The 17,462-nt window shown below is 40.9% G+C and overlaps 1 protein-coding gene across 1 annotated transcript; it reads right to left on the bottom strand.

The window, feature by feature from the left end:
* Positions 1–5,685: 5,685 nt before the first annotated feature.
* LOC6562793 lies at positions 5,686–9,812 on the bottom strand. The gene has a single exon (XM_043214630.1). It carries the CDS (start codon positions 8,492–8,494, stop codon positions 5,783–5,785), a length of 2,712 nt encoding a protein of 903 aa, XP_043070565.1. The 5' UTR covers positions 8,495–9,812; the 3' UTR covers positions 5,686–5,782.
* Positions 9,813–17,462: the final 7,650 nt, after the last annotated feature.

The following is a 17,462-nucleotide window of genomic DNA, read 5'->3' as shown; positions in this document are numbered from 1 at the left end:
ACATTTCGGTTAGGTTTTTGTTGTTGCCCTTGTCCCTTTGCCTTTTTGCCTTCGCAAGCTGGCAACGAAATTATCATTTGGCCGCTTATTTTATGCATATGTCTATTTTGCATTTTGCAATCGCATTTGCCTGCTGATTAATGTTTGATGGGCCATAATTATATAGGTATATAGACACAGTCAAACACACACACACACACACACACACACACACACACATACATGCGCTTAGTTATAGGGAGCAGTTTGTGTTTATACTGCCGGCGCTTGTTGCATGCAAATCTCATTTATGTTTATGCAATTTCAATTTGCTGTGCAGTAAAAGCGATTTGTTTTAATTACTTACGCACATGGCATTTAATTATTTTTATTGATTAAATAAAACAATTAAGTTTATGTAAATTAATGCGGGACGAGCACTGAGACATTTAGCATTGGCATTGCCGTGCTCGACAAGTGCCTCTTGTAACGGTAAGGGGCTGGCAGGGGAGTGGAGAGTGGGGTGTAACTGCCTGAGTGCCAGTCAAGTTAATGGAATTGCTGAGCAGCGTGCAGCAAACAGCAGGCAGTAAGTAAGCATTGAGAGAAGCTTGCTTGCCAGCTCCTCAGACTAGTAAAATAATTTAAGGCCAAGCATAGAAAATTAATGAGGCCATTAAATGCTGAAGACGCTAAAGGGACAACACACGCAAGCACAGACACACACACACAAACAGACACACACATGTATGCATGTATGTGACAACTCTTTGTTGAGCCTCTGTTTATGACTGTGCTGCGTGTGTGTGTGTGTGTGTGCGTGTGTACCGGCTGTTATGCATGTGTATGTATCATTATAATATATGAGATGACATGAGAAGAAATGGCAAAATAAGAATGACAAAAGGGCACATCAGTTTTCTATAGATCCATGTAAAAAAAGAGCTGGATAACGACACAAACATATTCATTCGAATTTCATTTTATTACACATATGTTTTAATATTAACAACAACAAATACATTTGTTCATTTAAAATAAACTTTCAAATATATTTTGCTCGAGTTCTTGTCGCTGGTCAAATTGTTTTACTCAAAAGAAAGCCAAGAATGCATAAAGTCTTCGTTTAAATTCATAAGCAAATTCAGTTAATAAAGACAATTGAATTGGTTGATTGCGCAGTTATTTACAGAGTATCTGTTAGTCGCTGTAATGCGACCTAAGAATTTTCGCTTGTTTTGTTCTTATTTAAGTTGTGACCACTTTGGCCAACAGCCAAATGCCTTTTACAATATTCTCGGCTTGCGCACCTTGAATCAGCTGTATCACAGTTGTTGTTGCTCTTGTTCTTGTTACGGTGTTTGTTGTTGTTGTTGTTGTTGCTGCTGCTGCTGCTATTTACATCCATCAGAGGTTCGTTTTGTTGCTGTTGTTATTGTTGTCCTGCTGCTATTGAATGATGTGCATGCGGTGGGCCCAAAAATAAACTGCCGTTTTCAACAATATTTACGGTTTGTTAGCTTAGGCATATATGAGAGCTTTGTGTGGCCTCGTCTCGCACAGCTTTGCTCTCTTCTTTTTATAAATTTCTCATGCTAGGCATTGCCCAAGTCGTTAAACAGGCCGCAATGTATATGGACATAAAAGTGCGAGGAGGCACCTGGCGGCGCTGTCTTCATTAGACGCGCACAGATCTGAGTCAAGCTGTTGGTTGGATGGTTGGATGCGGGTTGCGGGTTACGGGGTGCGGGGAGCGGGGAGGGGAAGGTGCGAGAAGTGCGCGGGGGCCGGGGCACGTTTTGCATTTTGGTTATTTACACAGGCGGAACAACGGCACGTATACGTAATAAAGTTGAACAAATAAAATTCACTTTCCTTCAGCACAAAAGTTCTAATTTTTTTTCTCTGCCGTTTGTTGCTGCTTGCTGCTTCTTTGTTTTGTTTGGCTTTTGTTGGGCTTCAGTTGCAACCTAAATTTCATTTGAGGCACAAAACTTGTTTAGTTGGCAAACTTTGCGCGTCGTCAATAAGGCGAGGGATATGGACGGCGCAACTGTGACAGGGGGTGCTATCTGCCGCAACAAGCCAGACAGTTAGACCTATGCACGCCATGATATAATCTCGTGCTGGGCCCCGGACGCCGTATTTATTACGCGCCGCCCACAACTCCCCACCACCCCCCTCGAATCGCAGTCCAACGCAACCCAGTTCAAATACACACGCATGCCAAAACATGTGTAGCTGCAAATTGTGAGCTAGACGCGACGAGGTCTACCCAACGTTTCGAGAGGGTATCAAATACGTTGACGTTAACCTGGTTCAACTCAGTGGATAAGCAAATTAACACTAATATGTGAATGTGTATACAATGATGTTACAGTTTGTTGCATCATTTAGGGCAGCACTGCTGCGTTGAAAATACAAGTTCAACTTTTATGCAGAAAAATATGCGAATTGTAATACACATAAACAAAAGGAGTCCACTTAATTTGAACGCTTAATATTTCATTTTTCACTTCACAGCTTTTAGTTTAAAAAAACTGAAAAGCATTAAATAAATAAAATAAATATATATTCATATATGAATGATTGAAGTTTGAAGAGGTTTCTTTATCAAAATAGGCTTATAAATTCAAAAATATTAAAAGAAGCATAAGTAATTTAAACAATAAAAGTATTAATATATTAAAAAGGAAAAAAAAAAATGATTTATCTATTCATAAATAGATACATGTTTAATAATATTCATTTATCAAATTTGGTTTTTATTTATTTTTAGTAAACATTAAGAGATTATAAAAGCTATAGTTAATACTCAAAAAGAGTGTTTCGATCAAAATATATCTGCATACTTTAAAAACAATCAAACAAGTAGTAAAAATAAAAGTTTTGATAAAGCGATGCACATTTTGGATTGCAAATATCTGCATATAAGTTAAGTCAAGTCGGCATGTTTAAAAAGTTAAGCCTTAATCAATTTAAAGCCGATTATTCAACATGCCAACAACCCATTAGCCAACTAATTGAATGTACGTAAAAGGGTATGCTAACTTCGCATAATCGGATAATTAGCTTTTCTCTCTTGATTACGCATATCGATTAATGTATAAAACCAAATTTGAGGTTATGGGGCGGGAGAGCTTAAATGCATAATTGGCGATTAGACGATTGGCCCTAATATGCCACTGTGCCACACGCTGCAACGGCTAACACAACCGCAGTAAAAGCATTTGGAATTTTCGATTCGATTGTCTCTGGCTCTGCAGAGTCTTTTGTTGCTCTTTTTTTTTTTGGTTTTTTTTTTTTTTTTTTTTGCTGTTGCAATTTGTGAGCAGGCGACTTAATTGGGTCACGCCCCTTTTGAATCCATTTTTGTACCTACCTTGCAGGCTGCAAAAATAATGACAACGCAATGTGCTTTTCATGTTTATATATATAGATATATATATATATATTATATATATTTCCATTGCTTTGTTCTTCATTCAGTTTGCTATCATGCATTCAATGCTTGCCTTTGTTGGCCTTCTTTGCGATCTTTCTCTCCATCTCTGTCTCATACAGTGTTAAGTACTTCATATATCTATATACTATTATTTAGATTTATATGTATTTAGTTATATAATACAATACATAAGTATTACTTAAATGTTAAGGTTATTTTTATTTCTTTTCCAATTTCATATTCATGCTCATGGTGTTTTTCATGCGGGCTCTTTTCATTCAAGTAACGTTTAGTGTTGTTGCCCCCATCTTACTAGATGCAAAGAAAAAAGTCTTTGGTTTACCTTAAAAATATTATTTTTGTCGGTTTTCCGTTTAATTTGTTTTTTTTTTTTGTTTTTTTTTTTTGTTCTCTTTTGTTTGCTGCTTGAATGCTTAGGCTTAGTACATACAGGCAACTAATATCTGTGTGAATATATTCTTAAATTGTCCTGGGCTGAGTGATGCTTCTGTGTGTGTGGGTGTGTGAGTGAGTGTGTATATATGGGTACTTGGAGCACAGTGTCAGGCTTGTATGTTTATTTACGTATGAATTGATGAACAATATGTGGGTTTTTATTTCATTTCATATCTGATTCTCTTTATACATTTTAAACTTTTGACTGTAGATACGAGATACCTATGTTTAATGCCAAAGCGCAGTCGGGTTCACAGTTAATATTTTTTGGATTTTCTTCTTTTTTTTTCAGTTAATAATACTGGCGACAGCCTTAACTCAACTGACACTCTAATATCGCACTCAATCTCTCTCTCTCTCTCTCTTTCTCTCTATATCTTTCTCTCTTTGTTCGTGCTCGAAAATAAATGATTCGGTATCTGGGGTATCAATATCTTGAATTAGACTTCACTGTGCCCACAATGGGCTCGTTCAAAATTTGATTGCTATGAAAATTACAATGCAAAATCGAAAGCGAATTGAAAATTGATTTGAAAATTACGGTAATTGGTTTCACTGCTAATTTTACTTTCGATTTATTGAAAATAATTAATTTAATTATATAATGCTTTATGTACAAGCTAGTTACTGTCCAATTTTGATTTTGAGTTAAGTCTGCCTCAGTTTCTTTTTATTTTTCTTTTATTTTTTTTTTTTGTTTATTGGTAGAACCTACTCGATATATAAGTGTGTTCAGATCTTTGTTGATCGCTGTCTTGTATTGTGGTTTACATCTATAAGTTGCTGGCCATGCCCTCAAATAATTTGAATTTTAACAATGTTTCAATATGCTATAGTCTATATCATAAATGTATATATACAAAAAGACACACACTTAGTTATTTTTAGTTTATCTATTATTCTTCTTTCTTTTTGTTTTTTTTGTTGCTTAACCTTTTCTCAAATGTAGTCTCGCTCACTAATTTGTTTCTCTTCCTCTCTCTTGGTTTGTCTCTGTTTTATCAGACATTTTAAGAGTTGTTTTGGGCTGAGCACGAGAATGAGATAAATGTTTTGTTTTAATTAGTGACTGCCTACCACTTGCATTAGCCTTACACAGTGGGTATGCTTTACTCTCTCACACACCACACACACACACACACACACACACACACTCGCACACACACACACACACACAGAAGAAGAGTTACAGTTAGAAGTTACAGTTAGTGTTACAATTACAGTTACAATTTAATAACATTTACATGGATATAGTTGTGTGTGTCTTTTAAATATTTTACGTGTGTGTGTGTGTGTGTCTGTGTGTGTGATTGTAGTTTCATATTTTTTTGTTTTATTTTTATTTTTTTTATTTCATTGCAATTAGTATTGTTGATACTTATTATTATTTGTAATGCGGGGATTTGCGAGAGTTGATACAATGTTATATACAGGTTTCTTACTCCTTCTTCATCTTAGGGATCGCTAGTTAGTTGTATTTTTGTATAGTTAGTGGTATATGTTAGTTGTATTTACTTGTTAGTTTTGCTTTATTTTATGCCTAAGAGTATACATTTACTTTATTTGTTTGCATTTCTTGCTGCTCGTTCTCTTGTTTTAGCTCTTGCAACTTCTTATTATCTTCATTCGCAAATATCTTTTTTAATCAGACACTATCACAAACAGTTTGCTTGCACAAATTTTACGCCACGGTTTTTGTTTTTTATATTGTCCCCCCGTTTTTTTCTTTTTTTTTTTCTTTTTCGCTAGTCGATGAGCCATATAAAATATGTGTATGTTATACATATATATATATATGTGTATATATATATATTTTTAAATATATTTTTTGTTGAGTTAAAGTTTAAGTTTAGTCAGTTCTGCTGGGGATTGTGTGTGTGTTTTGTGGCTGGTGGCTCAAGCTTAGACATCTGTGCCACATCCCTCCTGATAGCCCTCGTCCGGTGAATTGCGACTGCTGCTGATGAGCGCACGCTTCAGTGCCGTTACGGGCGGCAGCACGGGCACGCCCCCCTTTTGCCACACCCGTATCGTCTTGGCGTTTACGGGCTGCCCATTTGGCAGAATCGAGCAGGAACTGGAGCTGGCCGCTGGCGTTGGTGAGGAGCTGGCTGAGGCCGTGCTGCTGCCACCCCCACCTCCTCCGCCGCCTCCATCGTGTAGGCGTGGCAGGGTGCGACTGCTAAAATGCGGACTGCCACTGTGCGTCGAGCTGTGACTGGTGCTGTGATTGAGCGTGGAGGTCAACTGTTGCTGCAGCTGCTGCAACGGATGCATCTGCAACTGATGATTATGCTGATGCTCGGCGCCGGGCACCAGAGGCAAGCCATAATCCTGCGGATAGCCCGAGGAGCCACACATCGACAGATTTGTCGTCGCCGTTGAAGTTGTCGATGCTGCTACTGCAGCTGCACCTGCCCCCGCACCTGCTGAGCCTGTGTTGCTCTGTTGCAGCGCTGCATTGCAATGACTGCGTGGAAAGGTCTTGCTGAAGTAGTCGCTGCGCTCGTGCAGATCGTACAATTGACTGGTGTCCATGATAGGCGTCTTGTCCGTGTAGCGTTTCATAAACAGATCATCCGCCGAAGTCGCCGCCGTCGTGTGCTCCCACAGCCCAGATGGGTAGAGTGAATCACAGCCATTGGCTCGACTGTACTCGCCACTGCCGGCTGTCAGCTCTGCTCCCGGCAGTTTCAGTTCGCCAAACTCATCGCTGCCAAAGCGTTTCGTATCGTTGATCAGATCCGGATTGTTGCCATGACCCGTCGAAGCACTCGGTGAGATAAAGCACGTTGCCGTGGACAAGACGCTGCCAGCATTGTCGTAGCCCTGCGTCGAGTACGGCAGATCTGTGAGTCGAGGTGGTTTCTGCACCGGATTCGCACTGCGCTCTCTTTCGTGTGGCGAGCAACTCGACCGTCTGCCACCACCTACTCCGCAGACACCGCCGCCCCCAACGCCGCCTCCGCCACCGCTGGTTTTGCGCTCGAGAGTGCCACCAGGGCCAGCGAGCCCACCATCAATACAATTGGCCACAGCGCCGTTGGCTATGACGACGCCACCAATGCTGCCGTTACCCGTGGCCGGCTGGGTTTTGTTTGTAATGGAATTCTGATGATTGACCGATGTGATGACCTCCATGTGATTGGGCGTCTTGCTGTCCACATACGGCTGTCGCTTCACCCGCAACAGCAGGCACATAATGGCCGCCAGGGCAAACACAATCAGCGCAACGAGTGCGGCACTCAGACCCACAATCTGTCCACTGCCCAGGGAGGCCATGCCCGCAGCACGCATGCTAACATGGAGTGTAAAGTTTGCCTCGGCGCTGCCCGCACGATTCTCCGCCACGCAATAGAATTCACTGGAGTCCGTCTCCTGGGCATTGGTCAGCAGCAGCCGCGAGCGCTTCTCGAAACCGGCCTCGAGCTGCTCGAACATGTGCACCCGCTGATAGGCGCTGAAGGCGCTATTGTTGGCCAGCTGTCGCCCGTTCCAGTACCAGTGGATTATTGCAGCTGGCACGGCACGAGCGCGACACGTAATCGATGCATTCTCGCCCATGGCCGTCTCAACGTAATGCGAAATGGGCAACATTTCTGGCCGACAGGCAAAGTCATCCACATGCAGCTCGGCAAAGCTGCGATCGATTATGCGTTCCGGTCCACCAGCACAAATCGGCGCCACCGGATACGGTATATTGCGTTGCATCAGCCACAGCTTGGCCTCGCGCATCCGACAATCGCAGAGCCAAGGATTATCGTGCAACTCAATGCCATGGAGGCGACTCAACGTCTCGATGGTCTTGGGCAGCAGTTCGCTCAGCTTGTTGCCATTCAGACGGAGCAGGGTGAGACCCTGCAGTCCACTAAACGCCTGGGCCGATATCGTCTGGATATCGCAATGGGATAAATCCAATTTATGCAACGATGGCGTACTTCCAAAGGCCTGCGCCTCGATCTTGTGGATGTGATTCGAGGCGAGCGTCAGTTCGCGCAGCGATGAAATATAGCTCAAGGCCAGACTCGGTACGGTCACGAGCAGATTATGCGACAGATCCAATTCGACGAGGTTCGTCAATCCCTTAAAGGTTTCACGCTCAATTTCACCGATCTTGCAGTTGCGCAAATAGAGCTTCTGCAGATTGAGGAGATTCGCACGCACGAACTGCTCGTTGGCGAGCGTTTGTAACTTATTGCCGGACATGTCGAGCACTTGGGTACTGGGATCAATATGCTCGGGTATCTGGATGAGCAGTCGATCGATGCACTCCACTGTCTGTTTGCCACCCTTCCATTTGCAGGCGCACACTGTCTGGCAGCTGCTAAGCTGTTGAACGGGATTGTCCAGATCGCTTGGCGGATAATAGGGTGGTGGCGAGGGTGCCACATAGCCATCGTCTGTCATGGGTTGGCTGTCTGCCACCGAGTATACCTCATTCTGTTGCGAGTGCTTGTAGATCGAACTCGAACTGGAGCTAGAACTGGAACTGGAGCTGGAGCTGGAGCTGGTACTGCCCGCATTTGCATACAGTTGTTGCTTGCCCGAGTTGTATCGCGTGGCAAGCAGAGATCCTGGTAGCAGGAACAGCACACACAGCAGCCTGATATGCATCTTGTGGATATGTGTGTGTATGTGTGTGTGTGTGTGTGTGTGTCTGTGTGATATGTGTTCAAGTGTTTGTCAACTAGTTTAGGCCATGCCAATTAGGCGATTCATATGTTTGCTCTGATATGTGCCCAAGTTCCTTTTTCTCTTCTCTTCTTTTCTTTTATCTTTTCTTTTTTTTTAATTATGATAATAGTGCAAACTTTCCATGTGGGGTTTCAAGTCGCATGAATTTATTATGGATTGGTCAAGCGGAAAATTGATTAATTGCCGAGTTTTTCGCACCGACGTTGTTGCTCTTGTTGTTGTTGCTGTTGCTGTTGTTGCTGTTTTTGTTGTTGGTATTATTGTTGTGAATATTCTCATGTTTTGGCGAAATTAGCGGGCGCGACGTTATTTATAGCTGCGACTCTAGAACTCTAGACCTTAGATGATAATCGTTTTTCCTTTGCGCCCGACTAGTCCGAATAGCCTAAAATTGTGTGTGTGTTTTCCTTTACGCAACTACAATTTCTCGTTTTTCTTTATTTTTCATACACTTGTTTGGGTTGTTATATATATGTGTACATATATATATATATGTATATATGTATATATATGTGTATTAAATATATATGTATTTCTTATTTTTCTTTTATTTCGTTTCTTTTCTTTTTTTGTTTTGTATTTTTTTGGTTAGCGATTTTTGCCACGCAAAGCTTTAATTTTCATCGCGTTTTCGTTTTCGCTTTTCGTCGTTACGTCTTCTGCGCCGCTTTTCGGCCTCGTCCTGGCCTGCAATCACAACACACCGTTAGAGCCGACAGCAGCAGCGATGGACGAACCTGCCTGCCTGCTTCCAAGTCAATGTTACGCACTCACACACACACGCGCGCGCACACACACACACATACGCACACACACAGAGGCATAGACTCGCAACCGAGTCACGAGTCCAAAAAAAAAATAAAGTAGAACGATGTTAAATTCGACTCTGGTGGTTGTAAAAATCGGGGGGTTGGGGGTGGTTGTGTGTGCGTATGCGTATGGGTTGTTGTTGTTGTTGTTGCTGTTGCTGTTGTTGTTGTTGTTGTCGGCTTATGCGAGGTGCGCGCGAAGAGTTTTATTCAGCAAATTCATTCAGAATTTCATATGCAACTGATATGCAACAGTTTCACTATATGTATTTCACACACACCATCATCATCTTCAATCGAAACTTGATCAGTGCATTGCATTGCATTTGAACATTTGGTTTCACACTTGTAACTGGATTTTGAGGCGAACGAAATCACGGCACGTAGGTCGCGTAGAGAACCCAACCGTTCGGCAGCAATCATCGACTTGAACTGAGCTGCGAGTCGAAGAGCTCCACTACCAAAAGCGAAAGCCAAACAAAGCCCAGAGCAGAAACTCAACTACTTGTTTCATTCGGCACTCGATGTGTGCGCGCTCCTCGGCTACGGTCAGCGTTCGTGTTCGTGTCTGCTTGGATTTATGTTACGCTCGTGTCGTGTCTGCGCTGCCAACACGAACATGGGTCGACCAGGGGGTGTTGTGTGCTGAAGAGAGCGGTGGCTAAGTTTGTCTCTCTCGCGTTCCTTTTTGGACAACGAACTGCTCTGTTGCAGCTATGTTGCCTTAACCGTTTGCAACATGCGTGCTGGGCAACATGTGGCACTCAACATGTCCCCAGTGAATACACTTTTCATTAACCACAAACGAATTTGAATTAAAATTGTAAAACATCATTTATCATATATTAAATTGAATTTGTATTTTCTTTAAACATACATTTTTTCTTCTATTTGTTGGAAGTTAAATTATAAATTATAATTTAACAAAAGAAGAAGCATATTTGTATATCTATGAGAATCTTATCAATTAGATTCTAAGAAAGCTGTCTAAATTGTAAGTTTCACAGTTTCAGCAAAGAATTCAATTTTTAAAAACTGTTCACACTTAAGAATTTTATTTTATATATTTTCAGTATTCTAAGTACGATCATTAGTTGCATTAATTATTTACTGAAGGGGTTTATAAATTCAGTTAAGAGTGTTTTTTCGCTGGTCTATTAAGTGGTTTAGCTTGTGGCATAAATATACACATACCCATCCATTCATATAAGGAATTGAATGATCTTGTGAAATATGAATGTGTACAAGCAACAAAGTAATCAACATTTGTTGTTTCGGCAAGTCAGTCTCTCTCTCTCTCTCTCTCTCTCTCTCCATTCGTTCCGTCGACAGTCGCTCATTGCCAGACCCAGACACAGACCAAACCCAACCGACCGACCTACTCAGGCATGAAAACAGACAAATAAACAAACACGAAAAGTTCTTTGAAGTCCGCTCTTTCGGGGCGACGAAGACGAAAACGTTGAGGCCTCTGGAGAAGACGTAATTCGCCTTTTAACAGAATGCGACGACGACTGACAATGAGTCACATCCGCCAGATTGCAGAGTCGAAACGAATCGAAATGTGAATGAATTGATGCATTGTGTGCAACGTGTGCAGAATTTCGCAATTTAATACAATACAGACGGAGGCAAGAGGCAACGTTCAAGATCAGCTTTCAAACTATATATATATATATATATATATATATATATATCTGTATATATATTGTACTTGTACATTGTACTTGCGCATGGGACACTTCTATCTGGAATAGAGATCGCCTTGGCAAGTTCTGTTGAATAAAGACAAAAAAAAAAAAAACAAAGAAAAAAGTTGTTAGATGTACAGCGCTGCTGATCGCTGGCAAAGAGTAGCAAAGTAAACGAGGCAGCAAAGAAATAAAGATACAGATACAGAAAGACACGCATACACGGCTTTTAATGATGATGACAACAAGACGCAGCAAGACGGTGACTGAGAAGAGACCCACACACTTCTCCACTCTATGATTGCCGCCGACTAGCGGGAAAGCATACGCAGACCATGAGACTAAGACGCAGATTGGAACTGAGGCAGATCCACTGACTTGTTACACAGACAGAAAAAAACAGGGTAATGAATTTAGTCTTAGATTTACCTACAACTATTTTCATGTAGTTTTGTCAATGGATTTAAAAAATATCATTTAAAATGTTTGTCAAATATTGATATATAGTTTGGTGTTTTGTATTTTGTTTAATAATGTGTTTGAGATTTCCAAAAATATATTTTTTAGTTTCTGTTAAATATAAGTTGAAGCTTTTTATATTTAAATTAAAAAATTCGAGAAAATCAAGTAGCAGTCAATTTAAAAGAAACTTGTTTTTGTTTAATATAAAGAAATTTGATTTGTAATTTTTGACGTTACTTTAAAATTTTCTTCAGTGTGGCAATGTGAGCGCTAAACTAATTACCTCGAGGCATCATCGGTGTATAAGTTACTTCACCTGCGAGCCACTTCGGGGCAGGTAGTTGAACGTGTAGTGGTTGTTGTTGCTATTGTTGATGTTGTTTTTGTTGTTGTTGTTGTTGCAACAGCAGCAGCTGCTTTGGGAATGGGTGGACGGACACACAGCAGCACATGATATCTCATGATGTTGGCCAGACAGGAAACGCGACTGTGTAGCTGCCATAGTATGTTGCCCCCTTCACCATTCCCTCTGCTCTCTTTTGTGATTATTGCATATGAATGAAATTGCATCGTTTGCAAGCAGAGCCGCGTCTTCCAGCTGCCGTCGCCTTTAGTCAGATTCAGATACAGATACAGCTTGAGAAGTTTTCACAAGCAAACTTGTTTGCTCAAAAACTTATTCAGCTTTACACAGTTTTTTTTTTTTTGTTTGTTGAAGTCGCTTTTGATTGCATATGCATATGCTATAGACACACTACACACATACATACACAAAGCCACCCATATATACATAAATGTGCTTTGCGTGCCTAGCTTTAAGACACAGTACAATTTCCACCCACTCAACATCATGGGCATTGATTAAGGTCAGTTATTATTTGCCGAAAAGTGAAATCTTCTCTTGCGTGTTACTCTTCACAGTTTTTGGTCTACGTCTTGTAGATTTCGAGCCAGCCAAGCAGAAAATAATATGTATAAAGTATCTACATACACACATATGTATATATCTTTGTAGACGAGTTGCCTTGTTTCATTTTTGTATGAACTTTTTCTTCAATTCCCTCATGTTCTTCTGATGTGTGCATTTTCAACTAGGTTTAAAGATCATACTTACAGTTATGTTGTTAAGCAAATTTAAGATATACATAAAATAATAAAAGTACGCAGAGAGCAAGACTCAAATGTGAACTGAAATCCAGTACTACGAAAATAATTTCGGTAAAAATTAAACCAAGCTTGCCATAACAATCAATATAAATATGTTTGCATGTATATTGCATACTTGGAAGACTTGAACAGCTAACAACATTTTTCCAGTCCATTTTTTTCAGCATCAGCAGTCGGAAATCACACACAATTTTGGTTTGAGCTGAGTTAAGGCAATATTTAAATATATATTTTCGCTTGCCTTGGCGAAAGTAGAACTCGACAGCTTGCAAATCTATTCGCAGCGGAAGTTGGCGAGAAATCGCTGTGAGTGCTTTATGATCGCTTCATTTTTATTTTATTTTTATTTTTTTTTTGCTTTACTTCACTCAGCATTCCCAGTACGCTTTACACACACACACACACTGTGCCTCCCACTCGCACTCGCAGGCGGTCACACATGAGGCAAGAGATTTAGATAGCGTTGCCGCTGCTTGCCACTTGTAGCATTTGTTGACTTTCACATTTTACCTGTACTACTCCGGTACATATCGTTATAGTATTTTTATATTTCTTTGTACGCAACAATTAGCCGCAGCTAATTGGCCAAAGTGCTGTTGCGCCACGCTTTCTGCACTCTGGCTGGCAGCTGAATCAACTTACCGCTACTAATCTTGGCGATTTCCAACTTTCAACAGCTTCCGCACAGAGGAAGTAACAGTAAAATTTACAGTGGTACATCTTGTAATTGAACAAAAAACAACAAAAACAACAACATCTAAAAATCACAAGCATCGCTGCACGCTTCGTCTATGCGAAATGCTCGAAACAAATATTTACCATCATAAATTTTAGATAGGCAAAAATCACCTGCAGACGCTGGGGAATAGCGCTGGGGAGCAATTGGGCAGCAGCAGGATGCCGCTGTTGCCAGTGACCTTTGTGCTTGTAATGCTGCGCCTAATTGCCCCTAATTTATTTAACTTCAAGCTGTGCGCCGGCGAGCCGATGAGCCCATCCCAGTCCATCTCAGTCCATCCCCTGACCCCGACCAGTCCACTCCTCCAGTAGCCGGCCACGCACAGTGTCAAGGGTTCGCTTTGGAGTCGTCTCCGTCTCCGCGTGCCCTTTGGGTCTGTCATTGAAACGTGGCTGGCTTCTCCGCCTCTATCTACATTCTATAGCTATTCCGATTTTAACGACTGTCTGGTGACAGTCGGCAGCGTGTAAAACCAAAAGAGACAGTTGGACCACCCTAGTTGTTATGCGCTTGCCCCCTCCTCAAGCATTATAATTTGTGTCGTTGGCCCAACTAGAAACATAGAAAGCAATAAATGTAAACAAAACTGACCGCCAATATGTGTACTTGGAATGCATACAATTGGATACAAATGGCCATAAATTTTAAATGGAAATTATCGCATGTAAGTTGAAATTTGCGGGAACATATTTTATTAAATTAGTGGCTGGTTTTTAGTTGACCTTTGTCGCCCATAACACCAATTGTATTGTTTTATGTTTATTTTATTATGTAATTGAATTTGGTAATTGTTATAATAATAATATTACTTGAAATGTTTTACATTTTTTATATTTACTTGTCTTGTTTCTTTGTAGCCATCTTAAGAATATTACTTGTTTGAATTATTTATTTGTAGTCATATTAAGCATAATATTACATTATTTAATCATTTTATTATTACTTTTATTATTGCTTGTAGTCATATTAAGAGTAATATCAGCTCAAACACTATTCAGCACAACCTAATTTAATTCGGTGCTGAAATAGTTAAAGTACGATCAATAAAATAAGTAGTTCGCTGGAATACTTTTCATATAGTTAATATAGTAATTATAGTTAATATAGTTAGATACTTTTATATTTTTAATATTTGGTAAAGCTGGTTTTTCATTTACAATTTATACGGACGAATTAAATTATTTGCAGCAAAGGGAATAAAATAATCTTAACTCGGACTCAGGTCTTGAGCTGCAGTTCACTAAACGCTCTAATTATTTTCCAACTGTTGAGATTTAAATGTCTCTCCCAGACGATGCAGCTACAGTTTGAATAGAAGCAGCAACAGCAACAGCAGCAACAGCAACAGCAGCAGCAGTGGCACCAGCAACAGCAGCAGCAGAAACCGTAGAAGCCGTGGAATCAGCTACTGAAAGCGCTTTATCTTCGTTTGGACATTAAGCCGCTTAGTGCAGTTTTGTTGTAGTTATTGTTGTTGTTATTGTTGTTGTTGTTGTTGTCTGGGTAGTGTTCGGTGCGTGTTTTGTGTGTGTGTGTGTGTTTTTGTTTTTGTTGGTCTACAAGCGCTCAGATAGACTTCTCGTCTCGCCGCTGCTTACTCGCTCTGTTTGCATTTAAACTGATTTGGTCGCTGTTGCCAACAACGTTGCCAACGTTTGTCTTTGGCCGTTTGCCTCCCAGTTCGGGGCAATTATTCAAAGCGTCTAAATTAGGTAATTGCCCTTTAAAGAATCATGCTAATTATTTATGTTTATGTGTGCGAGCGAATTGCGATTGGGCTCCCTGCCTGTCTGCCACTCAACCATTCCACACACCCTTTCCTCATTTATAGTTGCTTTTCATTGCATTTCGGCTGCGTTGCCATCGCTGTCCCAGGGCCCAGGTTCTGAACTCGGGCTGTGTCCGCTTGTTTGCGGCCTTGATTAATGAAGTCATCCTGCGGCCGCCTCCTCGACCACCAAAACAGAACAACAACAATAACAATATGAGTCAACAGGCGTGCCTCGACTACGAGGGCGACTCTCGCCAAACTACTCCCTCCCGCTCGCTCCACCAACCCCACCAGCCTCCTTTTTGACTTGACTTGTTTTGTTTAGATTTATGTCAAATTGTCGGACCGTAGTTTGCAGCGAGGGTCTGCGGGAATGCGCGGGGGACGCTTGGGAGGGGGGACGCTTGGGAGGGGGGACGCGTGTGAGCCGCTCTTAAGCTTTTCAATCAAATCGAGTTTAAGTGGTTTTCAGTTTTCAGCCCTTGGGCGTCATTCGCAACTTGGCGAAATTAATTGTTTGTCTAATCAGATCATTGCATGCAGCAACGTCACGACGCAAACGGCGACAGAGACCGACAGTTGGCAGCTGACCGCAACAAGCGGCGGCATATAGTTCAAGAGTAAGTTAATAGGGCATTAGGTCAAACAGCAGCGCTTTAGTATATGGCCCAAGTACAATGCCTGATTTAATTAGTGCACAATTGTGAGAAAAATTAAAGGCAATAATACAGTTAACTAAATAAATATATAAATGTATTTTTATGGATAAATAAAAAAATAACATTCCTTTGTAGACCAAACTTACTCCACATATAAATAATATATACATTTTTCTCAGCAGCCACTAAATATGCTTAACATATAAACATATAAACAGAGTTCAGCAAATGAATACTAAACAAATACCATAACAATTAAATAGCATAGTCAAATTAGTACTAGATTTATGTAAGTTAAATGATGTATTGATTTTTGATATATTTGTGCATAGAATACACTAAAACGATTTGTGCACTTTTAATGATGCAAAACAATTTTCATTTGCCCTTTGGTCATTTGGTAAATCGATGAGTGTGTATATATGTTCACAATAAATAAAATATATATTAACATGATGCAGTTGGCAGCCGTTAAATGAGTTTATTTCAAGCGGAAGTTGCATTCCAGCCGCTCTTCATGCCAGGCCTTTAATTTTCTATGATTTATGCTTGCAGGCAACAGTTCGCTTAAGTAACTTCCAATGCTACCTGTCCAGCTTGTGAACTGGACATGTACACCTGTACCCAGCACATCCTGTGCAAAATGTGCAACTTAAAAGGAATTAAGCAAAAAAAAAAAACTAAAAAAAATCAACACACACACAGAGACTCGCTCGAGCTTTGCGCAAAAGATACAGATACCAAAATTCAGGTTTAACTAGACTTTAGCTTGCCACACAGACTTGAGTGTGGCAGCGAAGTGCGGTCATTGGACAGTGATGGCAGCGGTTGAACATGGGGGAGGGGAGAAGATTGTCGGGGAGTGACTCTGAGGGTCTGAGTCGCTAGGGAAACACCTGAGAAGCAAGCGCTGAATTTTGCAGCAGGGCATGCTGAAGTAGCGCCCAAAAGTATTTAGAGGGCTCTGTCCAAGTGGCTGGGGCTATTAAATGTCAATGGATTTCTGCATGAATGAGTTGTGTGACTCCTCAGGGGCATAGTCGAGGTTTTCAGAACCCTACCACCGCACCCCATTCCCCCGTTCGTCTGAGCACAGTAGATGATGTTCGTTGCTCGCGTTTTCGTTTTGGTTTTCGTTCTGGTTTTTACCTTTTGGCCCATTTGAGCATTTGATGTTTACTGGCGCACGTAGTTTCATTTAAATTTCAATTGCCAAATATAAATCTCTCTCTTGCTTGCTTTTTTTTCTTCCTTTTTTGCTTACCACCTTGCCCCAGGGAGTTGGGCAAAGCATAAGAATTTAATTTGTAACGCATTCAAACATAATTTTTTTTTATATATTTATAGAATTTATTGAAATATCTGCACGTGTGTGTGTGTGTGTGTGTGGGTGTGTGGGTGTGGGTGTTGTGGACCTCAACTTCAGTTCGCTGTTAATTAAAATGTACAACAGCAGTCCAGGCACACAACGTGCCCCTAAAACGCTGGCCATAATTTCTCAAGAGCCGCAACGTAAAACTCCAAGCCGACTGCTGGGAACTCATTACGTAATTCAGGCAGCGATGAGGCTTATCATAGTTGCTGTTGTT

Source organism: Drosophila grimshawi, unplaced genomic scaffold, assembly GCF_018153295.1.
Source record: "Drosophila grimshawi isolate 15287-2541.00 unplaced genomic scaffold, ASM1815329v1 contig_1377, whole genome shotgun sequence".
Taxonomy (NCBI): domain Eukaryota; kingdom Metazoa; phylum Arthropoda; class Insecta; order Diptera; family Drosophilidae; genus Drosophila; species Drosophila grimshawi.
This window is presented reverse-complemented; position numbering and strand designations above follow the sequence as displayed.

Coding starts and splice junctions, on each gene's coding strand:
- LOC6562793 (XM_043214630.1), bottom strand. CDS start 8,494: ATGCATATCAGGCTGCTGTGTGTGCTGTTCCTGCTACCAGGATCTCTG.